A 16,838-nucleotide genomic window follows, 5' to 3' on the forward strand; every position below is an offset into this window, starting at 1 on the left:
GTGTACAGGTGCGAACACGAGAAAGAGCATGATTACGATGGCGTCACTAGGGTGGAAATGTTCTCCGCCACTGCTGAAAATTGCGCCTTTCGAAAGTTGTGCATAGTAGCGAACCCTTCCAAAGTCGTTATAGAAATTATGTTATCTTGCACCGGAATGTGTACCAGAACAAGATTCTTGCAAGGAAACGCTTGGCTAATGCACGGAAGATACTATATAGCAATTTTCCAAAGGAAAAAAAGAAAAACGACAACAACAACCCTTCAGTGGTGTCCTCTGCATGCCTCAGCGCTATGGTCTCACTCTAACGTTTCTAATGTTCAAACTTATAATGAGAAGTCCGAGTGACGCTAATGGGGGCTTTACAGGACACTGTGCTTCTAGAAACAACATGCGCTGTTGCAAATACCACAGTAGCCTGTTATAAAGCACAGAGTGGGCACGTTGTAAAGCGAGTATAAGAGACGTAATTAAGGTGTTTCATAGCACGATTATGCGTTAGAATGTCTTGCGCTAAGAGAAAATACTTTTTAAAAGGATTTTCTTCATGTATACCAAGATGGCGTCAGGTAAATTGCGATTCTGCGCGCTTTGTTAGTGCTGGCAAAAATCAGGAAATTCTACGCATTTTTATCAAAATGTTTCGGCAAGGAATGAATGAACACCGATAAATTAATTATTGTAATTGCCTAGTTACGCGTTGGGATTTGTAGTGTACGACATGTAGGGGCGTTGGAAGCTGGAGGGCAGGAGGAGCTTCCACATGATTCTTCCACCCTGTGGAAATCTGTGATTGATTGTTCGACCCATTGATTGATTCGTTCATTCATGCGTGTATGCGTGTGTGCGCGTGTGCGCGTGTGCGCGTGTGCGCGTGTGCGTGTGCGTGTGTGCGTGCGTGCGTGCGTGTATGTATTCATTCATTTAGTTAGACGCCCTAGAGGAACACGAGCGCTACGAGAAACTTCTTAGTGCAGGACTCTAGCCTTGACCACCCCGCTCGATCGATTTATACACGAGTGTTTTTGCCTTCGTTCCTCATCGAAACATAGCCACCGCCACTGGGAATGGAAGGTGCTCAGCAGTAAAACGAATGCAAGGCGCTGTGATAGTTGGTTTCTTAATGTTATGAGAGCATGTACACCTTAGCTCCAGTGATCGTTACCCCTTCAAAATAGCAGTTTGAGTGTTAGTGTGCTGCGTCTCCCTCTGCCCTGTTTCTTACACAGCGCCCGGTGTGTGAGTGTGTGTGCCATTTTGCCACAGCACGATGCTCGCACATTTCTCAGATACCGAATGCGTATGTGTGAAAAAAAAAAATTTTTAGGAGAGTACATTCCGAGCGAGTTTACGTTACCTCCTCGTGGATCGGCTTTTTTCACTAGCGGTAAGGAATGAAGGATGTTTTCGGGGCAGCTTTGAGCGTTGTTGGCCGGAGGTGGTTGCAGGAGCAGCGCCTGTCAAAGGATACGCGGTCAAGCACCAAGACCGGCGGCGGAGAGTTATAGCCAAGCGGGTTAGAGCCCTGGTTCACGGAAAGCGCAAAAGCGGCCGGGTGAGCTCAGCCGTAACTCCCGTGGTTCCGTTCGCAGGAGCAATGTCGTTGTTTTGGAGTACCACCATCGCCGCTTCCGAAAGATTCCGTGAATGGCACAGACGTCCCCAAGAGCTTGGGAATTCTTTCCTTCGAGGAATGCGTCTCGCATGATGCCGAAACAAAAGGCCCGGTGCACGGCGAGGTTTTACGACAATGACCTCCCTCTTTCCTTTGCCTTTCTCTCTCTGTCTCCCGCTCTTTTGGAGTCTCGTTGTGAGTTTATACTGATCACGCAGCAGGGTGATTGGATGGAGAGAAGGTAATGTCTCGGGGCTTTTCTAAGTGGTGGCAACATCTGAGTAGCAAAATAGGTGGCAAACTGCAATATCTGAGTGGTGCCACCTATTTCGGGCTATGGTTCGTCTCATGTGACGTCTGCGATGGCTGATTCAGAGAGAGCGGCAGAGAGGGAGGTCACATGGGGATCACGTCGACTCCTCCGTTTTCCCGCGGGATAATCAAATTAAGAAGAAGCAGCGGCACTTTGGGTGCCGCTGCAATTTTTTTTTTCACGGATTCGTCCATGAGCGCCGAAAACTCACTGCAGGAAAGGCAACTTACAGAATGGAACTACCTGCGCATCCGCGCACACAATAGAACAATCTGCGCACACAATCGTAGAACACTACAGTTTACATTCGCAGCTGTGCCGATAAGAACAATGGGAACTGCAACGCCACGCTACCCAGACGAACTGTATATATCTGCATTGCATTACGCGCGTCACGCAATGCATTCCCCGCCGTCACCATGGGTATATAGGCCGTGGGTGCAGCGCACGGCAGAAGAAGAGGCTGCCGTACGCGAACGTAAGCGCGATCGTGCCCGAAAGGCCGATCCCGTGTATCGGCAACGGCATGCAGTCCGTGAAAGTGTGTGCGTGTAATCAGTGGCAACATGATTTAAAATAAACTTAACCAAATGTGTCTTCATTCAACTTCAACGTACAAAAAATACAATCCTAAACAAGCAATCAAATCACATATGCATCGCATCGGGTCGCTCAGCCTTTCTTGGGTTCGTTGCGTGGTCGTTGGCTTTGGATTGACTTTGATTCAGTTTTCATGGGCGAAAGTTTCGCGTTCAACCATCTTTCTTTAAGAAAGGGGCTTTGATTTTTCTTACGCAACAAATATTGGCACACATTAAACGATGATATACATCTAGACACATAATATGTCGATCTAGCTCGTCTTAAATTTTTTTACTATTCATTCAAAAAGAAAAGAAGTAGGAAGTATACAGTGCGGGCGTCATAACCCTGTATCTTTACTACAATACCAGCGTATGTATCCTTTGTAGTATTTAAGTATTTGTTTCCTCATCACACTAATGTGCATCTCTGACTCTTCTTAGTCTTGCTGTCTTTCTCTACTCGTCCGTGTTTATTTGCGCGCTGGAACGATGTTTCATAAAGCTATTCGCAACCAACTATAGCCCAGCTGTCCACGCTTAGCGCTTAGTCTTCAACCAACTTGCCAAGCAACACATTTTACTGATTCGGAATCACTGACCTGCACGAATGCGACGATGGGCAGCTGGAAGCGGACGAAGTAGTGGGCGCCCTGGGCTGTCTGCTCCACGAGTGACGGGCTCTGGGCGCTAGCACGCAGCAGCGCCTCGCGCAGAGTGGCCGCCAGGTCTTCGAGCTTGAGCGCCAGCTCGTCCAGGGACTCGACGTCGCGTCGCAGCGTGGTATCCTCCGAGAATGGCGGCTCGGCGCCGCCGTCCCCATCGTCGTCTGGGGCCTTCGTGGCGTCGCCGGTGAGGCCCAGCTTTTGGCGTAGGCTGCGCGGGAAATTGAAGGCGGCACGTGGCATCTTAGTAACACGTGTTCCCCCGCTTTAGCCGTTTGTTATTTTTTTTTTTTTACGCGCAAGCGTAGATGAAATCTGTGAAATCGGCGAAATTATGTTTGTCGCCGCGAGGGAAGCTATAGCACCGGAGGAGGAAGGCGCCCGGAGGTGGAGAAGAGAATCGCCGCGTTCGCGCCCTTTCCGTTTGTGCTTCGACGCCGCGCTGTTTGCTGGGCCATACGCTTGCGCGTAACCCGAGCTCAGTCGCCTTTCCGTTTGTGCTTCGACGCCGCGCTGTTTGCTGGGCCATACGCTTGCGCGTAACCCGAGCTCATGATGTGAAACGTCACTAACTTCTTTTCTTTTTTCTTTCTTTTTTTTTTCAAGAAAAGCTAATAATCGGGCGTCATATCGGGCCTGTGTAACCAAGTGCATACATCGTTTTGACAAAGTAAATCCTGTCATGTGTCTATCTTTTCACTGTTTTTTTAAATTTTATTCTAGACAAAAGACGAACCGTCATCGGCGACGTCACGTTTGGCAAAGTTGCGGTTCAGCCGCGGTGACGTGTTGCGGCATTGTGATATTAAATAATATTCTGGATTTCTGCGTGCCAAAACCAAGATCTGATAATGATAAACGCCGTAGTGGGGGGGGGGGGGGGGGGGGGGCTCCGAATTAATTTCGGCCACCAGGGGTTCTTCAACGTGCCACCCAATGCACGGGACACGGGCGTTCTCGAATTTCGCCCACATCGAAATGAGGCCGCCGCGGCCGGAATCTGATCTCGCGACCTCGTGCTTAAGCAGAGCAACGCCAAAGTTATTAAGTAAGCACGTGCAGGTATAGTTGTAATACGAACTCCGCGTGCACCTGTGGGTAAGAGAACGGAGCGACGGAAATTGCTCACGGAGGAGGGAGAAGAAATTGGAGAGGCTGTGAAACGCTGCACTTGTGACGCTGGGTGCCGCGGCACGCCTCCGTGCTGCCCTGACAACTTCCCTTAATTCCTGCTCCGTTCATCTCTACCGCGTAGTCAGCTCCTCTCCACTAGCGCATGCGAGATGTGTGAGCTCGCGCGCTAGCAACCATGGAGGAAGGAAATGCAACAGAAGATCGGCTTACGTCACACAGCCAGGGAACTCTCCGTGAAACCATTCGCTTTGCCTTTTCCCTCACAATATTGACTAACCACGTGACGTCTGAGTATTGACCGGGAATGTTTGGTTTCCGGTAGTTTTTTTTTTTTTTTTTTTTTTTTTTTTTTTTTTACGGATGTGAACTCGTTCGGCTGCACTGCCGTATCTTTGCTTGCCGAGCGGGATCGCTGAAGCTTACCGCGCGCTATGACGTGACGATCACGTGTTGGGCTGCTGCGCTTGGCTTCAATCGTGTTGCGCAACGCTTTCTCCTAATCACGCTGACGGTTCGTTCTTCCTTCTTCTGCAAGCAACTGTGGCATGTGCGAAAGTTGCGAGATGTAATAGGAGCTCGGGGTTCTGAAAGGACACGCGTTTATATTCTGCCACAGTTTGCCCCTCCGCACGAAAATGCAGGAACGTTCGCGGCCGAGTTCTTCTTGCCTTTGGTTGGCGAACGATAAACAAACAGAACCAGTTCCGAAGGAGAACTCAAGGGAGTGATTAAACGACGAGCTTAAACGCAGTACTATTTCTTGAATTTCTTGCAATTGGTGAACGACAGAAAGCGGCAGAAAGGCTCAGGCGTCTCCCGTGGGGCTTAATTCGGTCGCGGCTTTGTTCTCTTTCCCATCCCCTCTTGGCGCACCCGAAGTTAAATCGCTGCGCGCGCCCCTGGTGGCGGCTTGGGGATCGTTTGTCAGTTGACTAGTATACGCGGAAACTTCGCGTATTGCACGAAGTACATTTCCTGGCACTGAAGGGACTCACGTAAGCTCGAGGCTAGCGTAGTTTTCCCACTCAATGGCAGCAGGACAGCTCTTTTTGGTAGTGCGCTGCTACGTCCGAGGGAGCGGGATGAAATCCCGGCCGCATTTCGATGGGGGCGAAATGCGGCCTTGCTTTTTCTTTTACTTTTCTATTCGTAAAGTAGAGAGTGGACGCAAGGGAAGAAACCGCACGCAGCAGCTTGAGAGCCCCGTTACGCCCCATATCACAAGATTTGCGAGGAACAGTGTTGCTGGTTTACGTGTTGCAAGCAGGTGAAACACACGATCAATTAGTGCGAACACGCAGCACGGCAAAAAAACAGCGCGAACAGAAAACGAAGAAGAACAGACAGTGCAGTATATAGTAGTCTACATACAGACACGCTAAATCAATGCACTAAAATGAACATGTTTTAATTATAAGAGATGATGGCGAAAAAAAAAGACTGTTTCGCATGGCGGGATACAAAATGCAAAGTTAATTCAAAGTACATGAGAGAGTACACTGAAAGTGCATTTCGGAGACATTCTATCAATGTATTTCAATATTCGTCCACTGGATCAAATATAACTTCAAATTAAGTTAGTTTCAGCAATAACGCTGCCCGCTTTGTTCAGGGCGACTTGTTCTAAGCTTCCTTCTCGATGTCAAATCACCGAGCATTTGCCGTGAATGTCTTCCCTGCGCTAATCGCGCAATGGTTCCTTCTCCTCTGCTTAACCGCCGTCCAAGAGCTGCAGCTTTACATCAAGCCCTATTCGGCATCGAAAGTTCGAAACAAATGGCGTTGCAGTGCAGCCTGAGTTATACCGGCAGCTTTGTTAGGCGCTTATACATGTAAGGTGCATCGCCATTTGAAAAAGGAAAAGAAAAGAAGCCAGGACGCAAATTCTGAACCGTCATCCTCGATAACGACTCCGTGCTCGCGAAGGAACGGTATACTAAAACGCGCCAACAAGCCTGAGCTTCCAATCCACGGAGATAAACGATTACCCGTGCGATCCAACGCTCCGACAGTAAAGCCGCAGACACGCACAACCATATAGTATCTCGAAATGTGTGAGCCTTCTTGAGCACTGAGAGGAGGCACGCCTTCATCCTTTGCAGGTCGATCAATCATCACCACATCTACCCGTCACATCGGAGCGCTAGCTGCTTCGAAATTGCTGCGAAACCGCGGATTTCAAAGGAAAGTAAGGAAACACGTAAACCTCATAACTGCACGACGTAGAACTAAATAAACGTATAACACGCGAACGCACACTCTTAAAATCACTCCACAGCGGTTTAACAAAGTGCAACAGCTTTTTTTTTTTTTTTCAAAGATGTTTCAATCTGCTGAATCTACGTCGAGCGAGACTGAAGAGTGTTATAAGCGTAGAAATGCAAACGCAAATGTGTAAATGCATAAGCGCATACATCTCGTTGCCACACATATTGCCTGTTTGCTGTACCGCTTACTAAGCGCTCGCTTCGCAGTCTCATTTCGCAGCGTCGAATTAATTTCGCAACCGCCCGCGCGCGTCGACGCTCGAGTGCTCGAAACCCGAACACATAGCGCGTCATGCAAGGTCTCCAGTACCTGCCTGCACCGACGGTACCTTGATTACTCGTTCAGTTTTAGTGTTTATATTTTTCTTTGAAAGAAGCGTCTCTTACCCATTCCTCATCGCGCGTTCAAGTCGTCCTTCTCCATCGCCTCTTCACAAAGCTTGCACATGACAGCTTCGACAGAGCGTGCAGTGGGTTGGTTGAGCTGCTTCGAAAAAAAAATTTCCGCCCCTCTCGCGTCATTCCCAGGTATATATAAAGCCGACAGCGCCAGTGGAAAACGAGATGGTCCCTCCGTCTCGGCTTCTCGACTTTTCGATTATACGCGCGTGTGAGACACGCACACGCAGAGAGAGGCCGCGGGCGCAGAGTTGTCGAAACACCGCTCGACGCCTTTAAACTTGTTTTGATTTTGTTTGTACCCATCTCGCATTTCTATCCTTAAACCTCCTTCCTATTCGCTCGTTTTTTTCTCGCCGTGTCTCCTGGCTTTCAATCAGCCGGCAGACTTTTAAACGCGCTCGGTTGCGCGGGTTCTATCGCCATTTCCTCAGGAAGACAGCTGTAATAGTACGATTCTCGTTGGCTTCGTACTATATATACTCCGCTACTTCCAAACATTGAAATTTCGGAGAAGCAATACTGGGCGCGAGGTGAGGGGTGGAAGCAGCAAACGCACATCGGGCCTTAAACGTCAGCCGCAGAATCACTAGCAAAGCTTTAGAAACCCCCCATGGATGCCACAAAAAAAAAAATCATCTTTTCTTTCTTTTGGCGGGAAACGTCTTTAAAAGCAGTCAAAGGGGTCGCTCGCGAAAACCGCGTGCAATGAAAACATGTTATATATCATTATCGCTTATATCTTAGCAACCGTACTACCCACGCGCCTTGCTTTGGTATCGTTGTGCAGAGGATTGAAAGAAGCCGTTAAGTCGACCATACATGTGTCCCGTGCACAGATGAGGCCATTGTTGCGCCACGCATGATGTAATCGGAGCTAAATTTTAGCCTCTATCTCGGCGTTCAGAGAGGTATAGCTCGTCGGCACGTTTGCCGATCCCAGCAGGAGTAGTCGCGTTTGAGAGAACTCACTTAGCCATTGTAGGGATAATCCATCAAACTTTCTTTCCATTACCCTTGTGCCCAAACACCCTCTGAAAAACAAGTGGGCCCACTATGAATAGGGAGCGAGCGCGATTGCAAAATTATACCTTACGACAACCACTATACAGCTGTAGCACAAGTTAGGCATGTAAGCATTTCTAATGCGTGAATAACCGTAACAGGTGCACTTGGCTACGACACTTCTGTAACCTACATAGTCCTCAAACATCGTCTGGAGCAAGTACCAGGCCTTTCGCGCGCCCCACATGCGGCTGCGTCCCTGATACTGCCTGCTCGATATCATTATTACTTTTTTTTTCTCGCAGCGTACGTATGTAGTGTGAGAGGAAGGGTAGAGTCAATGTGTGTATGTTGAGACCAATGCTATACACGACCTAAAGCTTTAACCCTTTAGGCCCTGGCGTCCTATAAAAAGGACACGAACAGAAATTGTTCTTAATCGTTACGCAAATGGTTAGAAAACTCATAAAAGAATTTGAGCTATTCTCTATTCCCCTGCACCAGCATAGGCAACAGTTTCTTCATCCTTGTCTTCCTCAGAAATCCCTAGAGGTGAAATCAAAATGGCGGAAGGCAAGAAACACGACTTAAGCAGTATCCACGTCTTTTGATAATATTTTACTCAATACCTATTGTCTGAGTAGCGATCGTAATTTTGTGTGTTGTTTCTGATATGGTTAGGAGTGTTTTTATATCGGGAACTTTTGCTTCTTATCTGCGCATAGCACGCAGCACGCCATGATCTGCGTGTCCTAAATATAGGACACAAGGGCTCAATGGTTGTCAAGGCCCTGAATAAGTTGAATGTACAGTGAGGACGCTGTTGCTTGTAACAGCTTCCGATTTCTTGTGCTATTATTCCCCAGGCGGTAAGTCAGCCTCAGCTTCTGTATTCAGTGGAATGGGGCCTCCTATAGTAATAAGTATGTGTATCAAGGACCCAAATTTGTTTGCTGCACTATAGGAAGTGTGCGTGTTGGAGGCAGAAGACGATGACGATGAAAAGCAGGATATACAGTTTGCTTTTGCAGGCTAGGGGAGCAGTAATTGCTGCACAGTAGACGAAGAATTTGTCATATATGGCGAAAATACATCTGACAAAGTGACTATCAAGTGAATGGAAGCCATTCAAGTCCAATAATGAAGGAAGTGGGCGTGTTGGAGGTAGATGACGATGAAAACCAGGATACACGTGTCCGGAACCGAGGGGTCGCATCGGAGCGCCAGAACAAGAGGACCAGCGCAGCATGCTTTTAGAACAGACTAGCGCGTGCCATGCTCACGCATCGAGCACGCGCCGCTCAACTTTATTTTCGTCGTCTTTTGCAGCCGGCACCAAGGCGCCGGCCGAGAGCGCCAACCTTAGCATCGCCGCGTTGCGGCGTCGGTAGGTGCTACACACAGTTTGCTTTTGCAGGCTTGAGGAGCAGTAATTGCTTCACAATAGACGAGATTTGGCCATCTATGACAAAAATACATCCGATAAAGCGACTATCAAGTAGACGGAGGCCTTTCAAGTGCAATGATGAAGGATGTCTGCGTGTTGGAGGTAGAAGAGGATGACGATGAAAAGCGGGATATAGTTTGCTTTTGCAGGCTTGGGGAGCAATAATTTCTGTACAGTAGAAGAATTGACTATCTATGACGAGAACACATCCGACAAAGCGACTATCAAAGATAGAGGCCATTCAAGTGCAATGATGAGCCGTGTATAACCAGCACAAAGAATATTTTTGATGCCTCTGATGCAAAAGAACCACTGTCAAATCACCATCATGCAAGTTTTTATACACTTAAATGTGTGATACAGCCGAGAATAATATGCAACTTCGAAATACTTCATATTGCTCTTTACAACCACTAACCCCTGGTGTCCTATATATAGGACATGACGCCATATCTTATGCTGATGTGGTACTTCGAATAAATTAAATATTTTTGTGCTTCTTAGGCCATAATAAATCAATGCAAAACGAAGAAAAATTTTTCTGCACGTTAAAAAAATTCAGGGCTGAAAGGGTTAACAGGACCCGATTATACCCGCCGTGGTATAGTAGCTATGCCGTTGCGCTGCTCAGCTCGAGGTCGCGGGTACGACCCTGACCACGGCGACCGTGTATCGATTGGAGCGAAATGCAAAAGCGCTCCTGTACTCAAAGTTAGGGTGCCCGTTAAAGAATCCCAGATGGACAAAATTAAGGACTGCCTCAAGCCATCCTTGAATGGCTTTTCCCGTCACCTCCCATCACATGTATTGTGATAAATCAATAAAGAATCAATCAATCAATATGGAGTCACTCACTGTACGACGTGTTTCATAATCATATCGTGGTTCTGCCACGTATAACCCCGGAATTTAATCTAATTTTGACCGCCCGATTCCAGGTAGCACCAGCGTGCAACGGTTCACCGCTGCGTTTTCTTTTTTTTTTTCCCGCCGCTACGGTTGTCAGTAATCTCTTCCTCGCGATGGCATCCAAGTCGAAGGTAGGCGAAAGTGGCGAAAGTGGCGAAAGTGGAAAAGAGGCGAAAGTAGGCGAAAGTGGAAAAGAGAACGCAGTGAGAAGGCAATGTATGGGCACGCACGAGCGATGTGGCGGGAACAGAACGCGTCGCCTTGACTACTCCGCGCTGCGGTGAATGAAGTCAGGTGAAACCACTCGGCACTATTATATTCCACACCATATCGGTCTAAATTTGACACGTGGAGTTCATCGTTATAGTAACCGCAATTGAATATTTGAGAATAGTCAGTGTGCCTCATTAAACTTTTTTTTTCTGTTATGATAGCTCTTACTGATGACACCAGAGTGGGGACTCTTGCTAAACCACGCGCTCAAGAAAAACGCGTTCACCGCGCAGATGGGTGATAGTAGACGAATCTCGCGAAAGTTATTGTATTCCCGAAAGTAAACGATCGAGAACGACCGTTCCGTGCAAAAGGAGTACCGCGGACACGCTCAGACCTCGACGTTCACGCTCTCTCAAGAGCACAATCTGCCCTCTCGAAATCCTGCGACGTTGCCAGTACGTCATACTTCTGTCTGGTGATGATTTCTGATGCAGGATTTCAACGAACACGACCTTGAAGAAGCAAGATAACGGACAACAAATGCGCTCACTCAACGCTGCAGCAGTACTTGTATCGCACAAGGCCGCATGCATTTATTTGAAGCCCCTTTTACAGCAAAGCTGTTATGGGCTAGGTTCCAGGAGACTGCGTCCGTAGGAAACCGGCAGTGTAGTCTACAACAATTTCAGACACGTCGCGCCACCTCGTGGAGACGTATGAAAACGCCGGGTTGGCTTCGTTTTCAACCTTAGAATTGTAAAAAAGTGTGCATTACACCGCGGTTTTCGCCGGATCTTACGTTTGCATCTTCATTACGCGACGTAGGTCACTCTGACGACCACGTGAGCCCGTTAACGCATGTGTGCGCGCCGCGTTTGGCGTAACCGTCTTTAATAAAACGCTTTGACGGTACGGTGATCGTGACTGTGTACGTTCCCCCTGCAACACTTACGAAAGACATCGAAACGTTCACGATAGACATGTTCGGTTTGGCGATATGCCCAACGACGATACGCCCATTCTCATCGTGGCGCAATATTCACTACAGCAGACCCACCATAGTCTCAGCTTCGCTGGCTAATTCCATTTTCACAGTAGCGGAAGGGCTCAGAATTTTTTTCATATTTTTTCTTTTTTTGCTACATATATGGCAAGCGACAAATCCGCTGAGTTAGAACAAAAAAGAAAGATCGGTTCCCTGCTCTATGATTCTCTCTAAGAAGGAAACGGGAAAATGTCGCAGCGTGTCGCAGTGCCGCTGCTTGCGCTGTGGGAGAAATTAACTTAATAGCCGCGCATGTTGGTTATCTGCTTCTTATTCTCCAGAGCAGGCGCGCTTAAGAGTGTTGGATGGATCCCATAGAGATATCGAGGAGGGCTAGCAATGAGCCGGAAAGGAAGAACCTACTACCAACAACAGAGAATATACGGAGCTATGAGCTTAACGAAGCTCGCAGGATCAACAAAAAATCAGCACGAGAATGAATGACGCGTAACGGCGTGGGTTAAAGATAGGCAGGCGTGACCATCCTTGCTGTAATGTCGGCGATTGCTCCGCCTGACTAACGCAGTCACTGTATGCATGCAGATAAAGTTAACGAATCTAACTTAACTAAAAAATATAATTTAGCAACGTTGATTGCTGACAGAAGAAACAAAACAAAGGGTTGTTGAAGTACACGGGCGCATAAGGGCCATCATAAGATATTCACATAGTATAGAAAACCTAACATGAGGCTTATAAGTCACGACTCAACTCATACGTTGCCGGAAAATGCCAGTGTGACACTATCGAAAGGCAACATATACCACGCGCTCATGCTTGCCCGACTGAAAAAAAAAAAGAAAGAAAATTGCTGCAGGCACATCCCGTCTAGGTTGGCGGTTCGTGAATAAAGAGAAGAATATTGAATAGCCGATCGAACGTAAGGCAGAGCGACCGCAAAGTACGGCTTCAGCAAATGCCTAAGAGAGTCTGCAAGAAATAGCGCTAAAAAGAAGTGCTTCTTAAGTAAAGGTTAGGGGAGGGTGGAGGCAGCGGCGGTTACTTCGGAACACAAGATGTGGCGCGAAAGAAGTTTCGACCGCAGGACCTAACCCGTGCTGACAAGCGTGGCTAATACGCAAGGAAGTGCCTTCACAACGTGGTCCCTCATGCATGCAGGAATCCGAGCATGTGCTTACGAAGTTTTTCTGTTCCTTCTTTACGCGCTCTGGTATAACGCGAACTACAACTTTCGACTGCGCTAAGCAGATGCATATGAAGGTGTGGTTATTTTAACGCTTAGTATAACTCGAACTAGATCACGTAACTACCAAGGGTTCTAGCATTTAGAAGAGCAAGAGCGTCGAGCAAAATGCGATCTCTTGATAGGCCCCGCAAGCCATGAAAGAAAAAAAAAAAGCTTCCTACCGAAGCATTTCGTGGTGCAGAGTCTTCGCGAACGATTGCAGGTATTAAGCGAGCTAACCAGTAAGCGAGCTAACGGGCTTTGATCAAGCGCCTTTCGTCAACTACTCCTATCAAGCGCATTTCATTATGGCAGACTTCCTGAACGGAAATAATTATGCACTCCGGCACATCGTACAAACTATCTCGTCACGCCCACTGCACTGACTACCACCGATTCCAGCTCATTGACGCTAAATGGTCGTCAGTGTGTGCATGTAAATATGCATGTAAGTGCATATGAAACGCCAGTCCATGGGTACAAGCCTAGTTAGGAAGCTGAACAAGGCTAATAGAGTGTGTGTGTTGCCAAGAAAATGTAAGATTTATTCAATGGCGATATTCTCGAGCGATCTTTTTCGGACATCGCGAGATTTCTTGCGAATCTGCACCAGACGCGTCATTAGACGGCTGATAGCGTATCTCGCACTGGGCGTAGATAGCGAACTTGGCACAGTTCCAGGAACGCTGTCGGTCGTATACATCGACGCGTGCGGTGCCGAGTCACGCGAAACGTCGCCAAAGTGATCGTATCCCCGAAAGCGGCAGTGTGGTGGCTAAAGTATAGCGACAGCCAGGGCCGCTATCTTGTACACGTTCGAAAAGCCGGCGTTCGGTTTCGCCTCGTGCGATTGGCCTGGATTGTCCTATAGGCCGCGATATCGGCGCGGCTGCGGTCTCACGCGCGCCTCGAAAAGACGTTGCGGTTTGCTTATCTCGGCAAATATGGCGCGCGTGAGACCGCAGCCACAAGCGAAACGTGGCGAAACGTGGCGTAAACGCACCTGACAAGTGAGCGCACTCTCTCTGCCGATCAGACACAAGCGAAAGACAAGTCGACCAGTCCAAATCGAGCTGCGCTCCAGCTATCGTCAGCAGCCGCAAACATAACGAGATAACAGCGCACAACAGTTCGCGGCGCTGGCGCGTCAGTCCAAGCCGGTCCAGGCCAAGCTTCGGAGCGTTCATGTTAGGCGTGCTGACGGCGGTACATACTTGCCGCTCTTCACGAACTTCTTCAACGTAGACATGGCTCACTGTGGATGCGGGGCTGGGTATGCAGCGCTGTTCGAAGAAGCTCTTTGACGCCGACTTGGAGCACTGGGTGTGAGCCACGTGGTCTGTGCTGGTCTTCAATGAACATCTTTAATGCCAACTTGGATCACGGAGTATGTGCCAGTAGGTGTGTACGGCTCTTGAATGAACGACGTCTCGCCAACTTGGAGTACGTGCCGCTAAATGTGCGGCAAGCGAGGGAATAATTCTCAGCTTTCGCAGGCACCGGCGCGCCATGCTTCTGATCTCGGAGGACACGCGCGGGCTTCTCGGCAGTGCCACTAGGCGGCGCAGTGTGTCCACAAAGCACCGCGAGAGAGGAGTCCAGTTGCAATACACGCCTCATACATAACTCGTTTCGACGGCGGCAATACGTTGTGTGGCTATATACATTGATTCAGTGCTAACGCATTACCGTCGACAGACAACCGTTAGATGAATTCTGCCCAATTTTTTTCTAACCCGCTACTCTACGCTGGGAGACGGGAATTGGAGACATGAAAACAAGCAAGACTGATGAAATCACGAGAGAGGGAAGAGGCAAAGCACGCCTAACAGGCAGATCTACTGCCCGTCATGATATATAGTTAATGTCCCGACCCTTACTTCTTAAAAGAACAAGTAAGGCCTGGATGGCGTGAGAACTTTATTTACACTCACGCCAATACGACGACTTGTGAAAATCGTCGGCTGCCTAAACGGCCAAGAGTATATCTGCCAACCTCTGTCGGCCTTCCATGCATTGGGGAAAAGTACAGGTTCTATAGACTCGTGCACACGGCACAATTAACTCACAATGCGGATATTCGGTGCGTCGCGTGGAATGCGCGTAACGATGTGCAAGGAAAAGCGCTGTTACATCAGATCACACGAGCTTACTTAAAAAGATGACTTCACACCTGTGCGAGAGAGAGAGAGAGAGAGAGAGACGGAAGAAAGGGGAAAAGCAGGGAGGTTAACCAGATGGGAAGATCTGGTTTGCTACCCTACGCTGGGGAGAGGGGGAGGAGGAGGAGGTAAATTGACAGCAAAGTAGAGAGAGAGAAAGTAAGAAGCACGGACACAATTACAATCGGTCACAGGTGGGACAGCACAGTAGTGCACTTGCAGCACTATAAACATCTGTCCGGGCTACAGCTGCTTGTCGACACCTGTGCGAGAAAGTACAAGGCTAAGTATAGGGCGGACTAATGATGCCTGGCATGTCACTTCATACTCCCTTCTTTGGTTCGACATTACCCATAGATGCGGCTGCATCGAGAGGCTTAGCACATGCGCTTCGCACAGGGGTCGAACTTTCGTTCTTAAGTTCTGTTTGCCGTTCGCCGGCCTCTTTGGCTAATAATATGGTCTATATCAGGATTCGCTGGTGTTGTGTCTTGAGAGGTACGGATTGACTCTACGATATGGAGACGATTAGAACATTCACGGCTACTTTAATCCGCCGTTGGTCTGCTTACATGGTTGCCAACTTTCTTCACAGACTTGGTTAGGTATAGCGAGTATAGAAAAAAATTTCCCTCTAAACACAGCTGTCGACCGACTGTAGAGACTTGGCTAAATGTAGCGAATATAGGACACTACAGCTGGCATCTGCTCTTACGAGCAGTTTCAAGAGCAAGAACTTTTTTCGTAAATACGAGCTCAGAATCTAACTCGCGAGTGCCCAGACGACACTCAGTAAGCATTTGTTTAACTGACCCTGTAAATCATAACGTAAATCATTGTCACATTGATGGGCCTAGTTTAACGCCTCAAAATGCGTATTTAAGCGCGGGAAACTTAACCCGGAGCTGATGTGTTTTTGTATGCTGTAGCGAAGTTCCAGCTCTGGATAGTTAAAAAAATTATTTACTAATTTTTATTCAATATACTAAATTGTTTTAACTGAGATACCATTTCACATGCTTTCCTTTCTTTTTTGTACATATGTACTTACAGAGCCAGAAATAAAAGTGAAAAAAAAATTGCTTCCGGTTTTCTTTTCTCTGGAAGTGTGTTTAGGCATTACAAGGTCAACATTCAAGGTCAATGGAGTTAACAAAACGTCACTAAGTAGGAGTACACAGAACGTTCGTCTGACCTTTACTAGCAACTAATCTCGTAAGTGACTTGAATAATGAAGCGAACTTCAATTACAAAAAATACAAAAAAATAAAACAAAAGAAAACAAGGACACCTTCAGCGGCTATGAACGTAACATAGCAGTAAGCAGTTCCCACCTGATAAGAAACGAACTCAATGCACATCAGGCCGAGCTCTCTGCATTTCGTATCATTAAACTTTTCTCTCTCTTTCGCTCTCTCTCTCTCAACTCGCCGGTTTCGCCTTGGGCATACGGACTTCCGTTCCACGCGTTAGCGCTGTCAGCTGCATTAACTGATTAGCCGCCCTCAGCTGCGCTCCCGTTCACACGAATGAACTCTCCTGGAAAGAAAGTTTCTAGCGGAACGTATAGCAACAACCACGCGAAGCCACCGCTCGATTCTCATGCTTCACGAATAACGGACAAAAAAAATTAGGTACGCATACCAAGAAAGGATAAAAAATACATACATGTTGAAAGAACGAAGAAACTATAGATAAAGATCATTGACTGACAGCGCTTAATCCCGAAGCCTCCCGCAAGTAACACAAGTACAAGCATCCGACAGCCTAAAAGCCTCGCTCTTACTTGACTCGCGCTCTTAGAAACTCCATAGATCCATCCTTACCCTAAAGAAAGACAAGAACAAACCTGCGTATAGGAGCATCGATATATATATATATAAATATATAAAAC

The 16,838-nt window shown here is 47.7% G+C and overlaps 1 protein-coding gene across 2 annotated transcripts in view; it reads right to left on the minus strand.

The window, feature by feature from the left end:
• The window catches only part of LOC119445932 (uncharacterized), a 276,735-nt gene that overhangs the window by 213,315 nt on the left and 46,582 nt on the right, over positions 1 to 16,838 (minus strand). For both annotated transcript variants that reach the window (XM_037710238.2, XM_037710237.2), the window contains exon 3: positions 3,112 to 3,385. In XM_037710238.2, coding sequence (XP_037566166.1) covers positions 3,112 to 3,385 — 274 coding nt within the window. The remainder of the gene's footprint in view (positions 1 to 3,111; positions 3,386 to 16,838) is intronic.

The sequence above is a fragment of the Dermacentor silvarum genome, chromosome 3 (assembly GCF_013339745.2).
Source record: "Dermacentor silvarum isolate Dsil-2018 chromosome 3, BIME_Dsil_1.4, whole genome shotgun sequence".
In the NCBI taxonomy this organism is placed as follows: Eukaryota; Metazoa; Arthropoda; class Arachnida; order Ixodida; family Ixodidae; genus Dermacentor; species Dermacentor silvarum.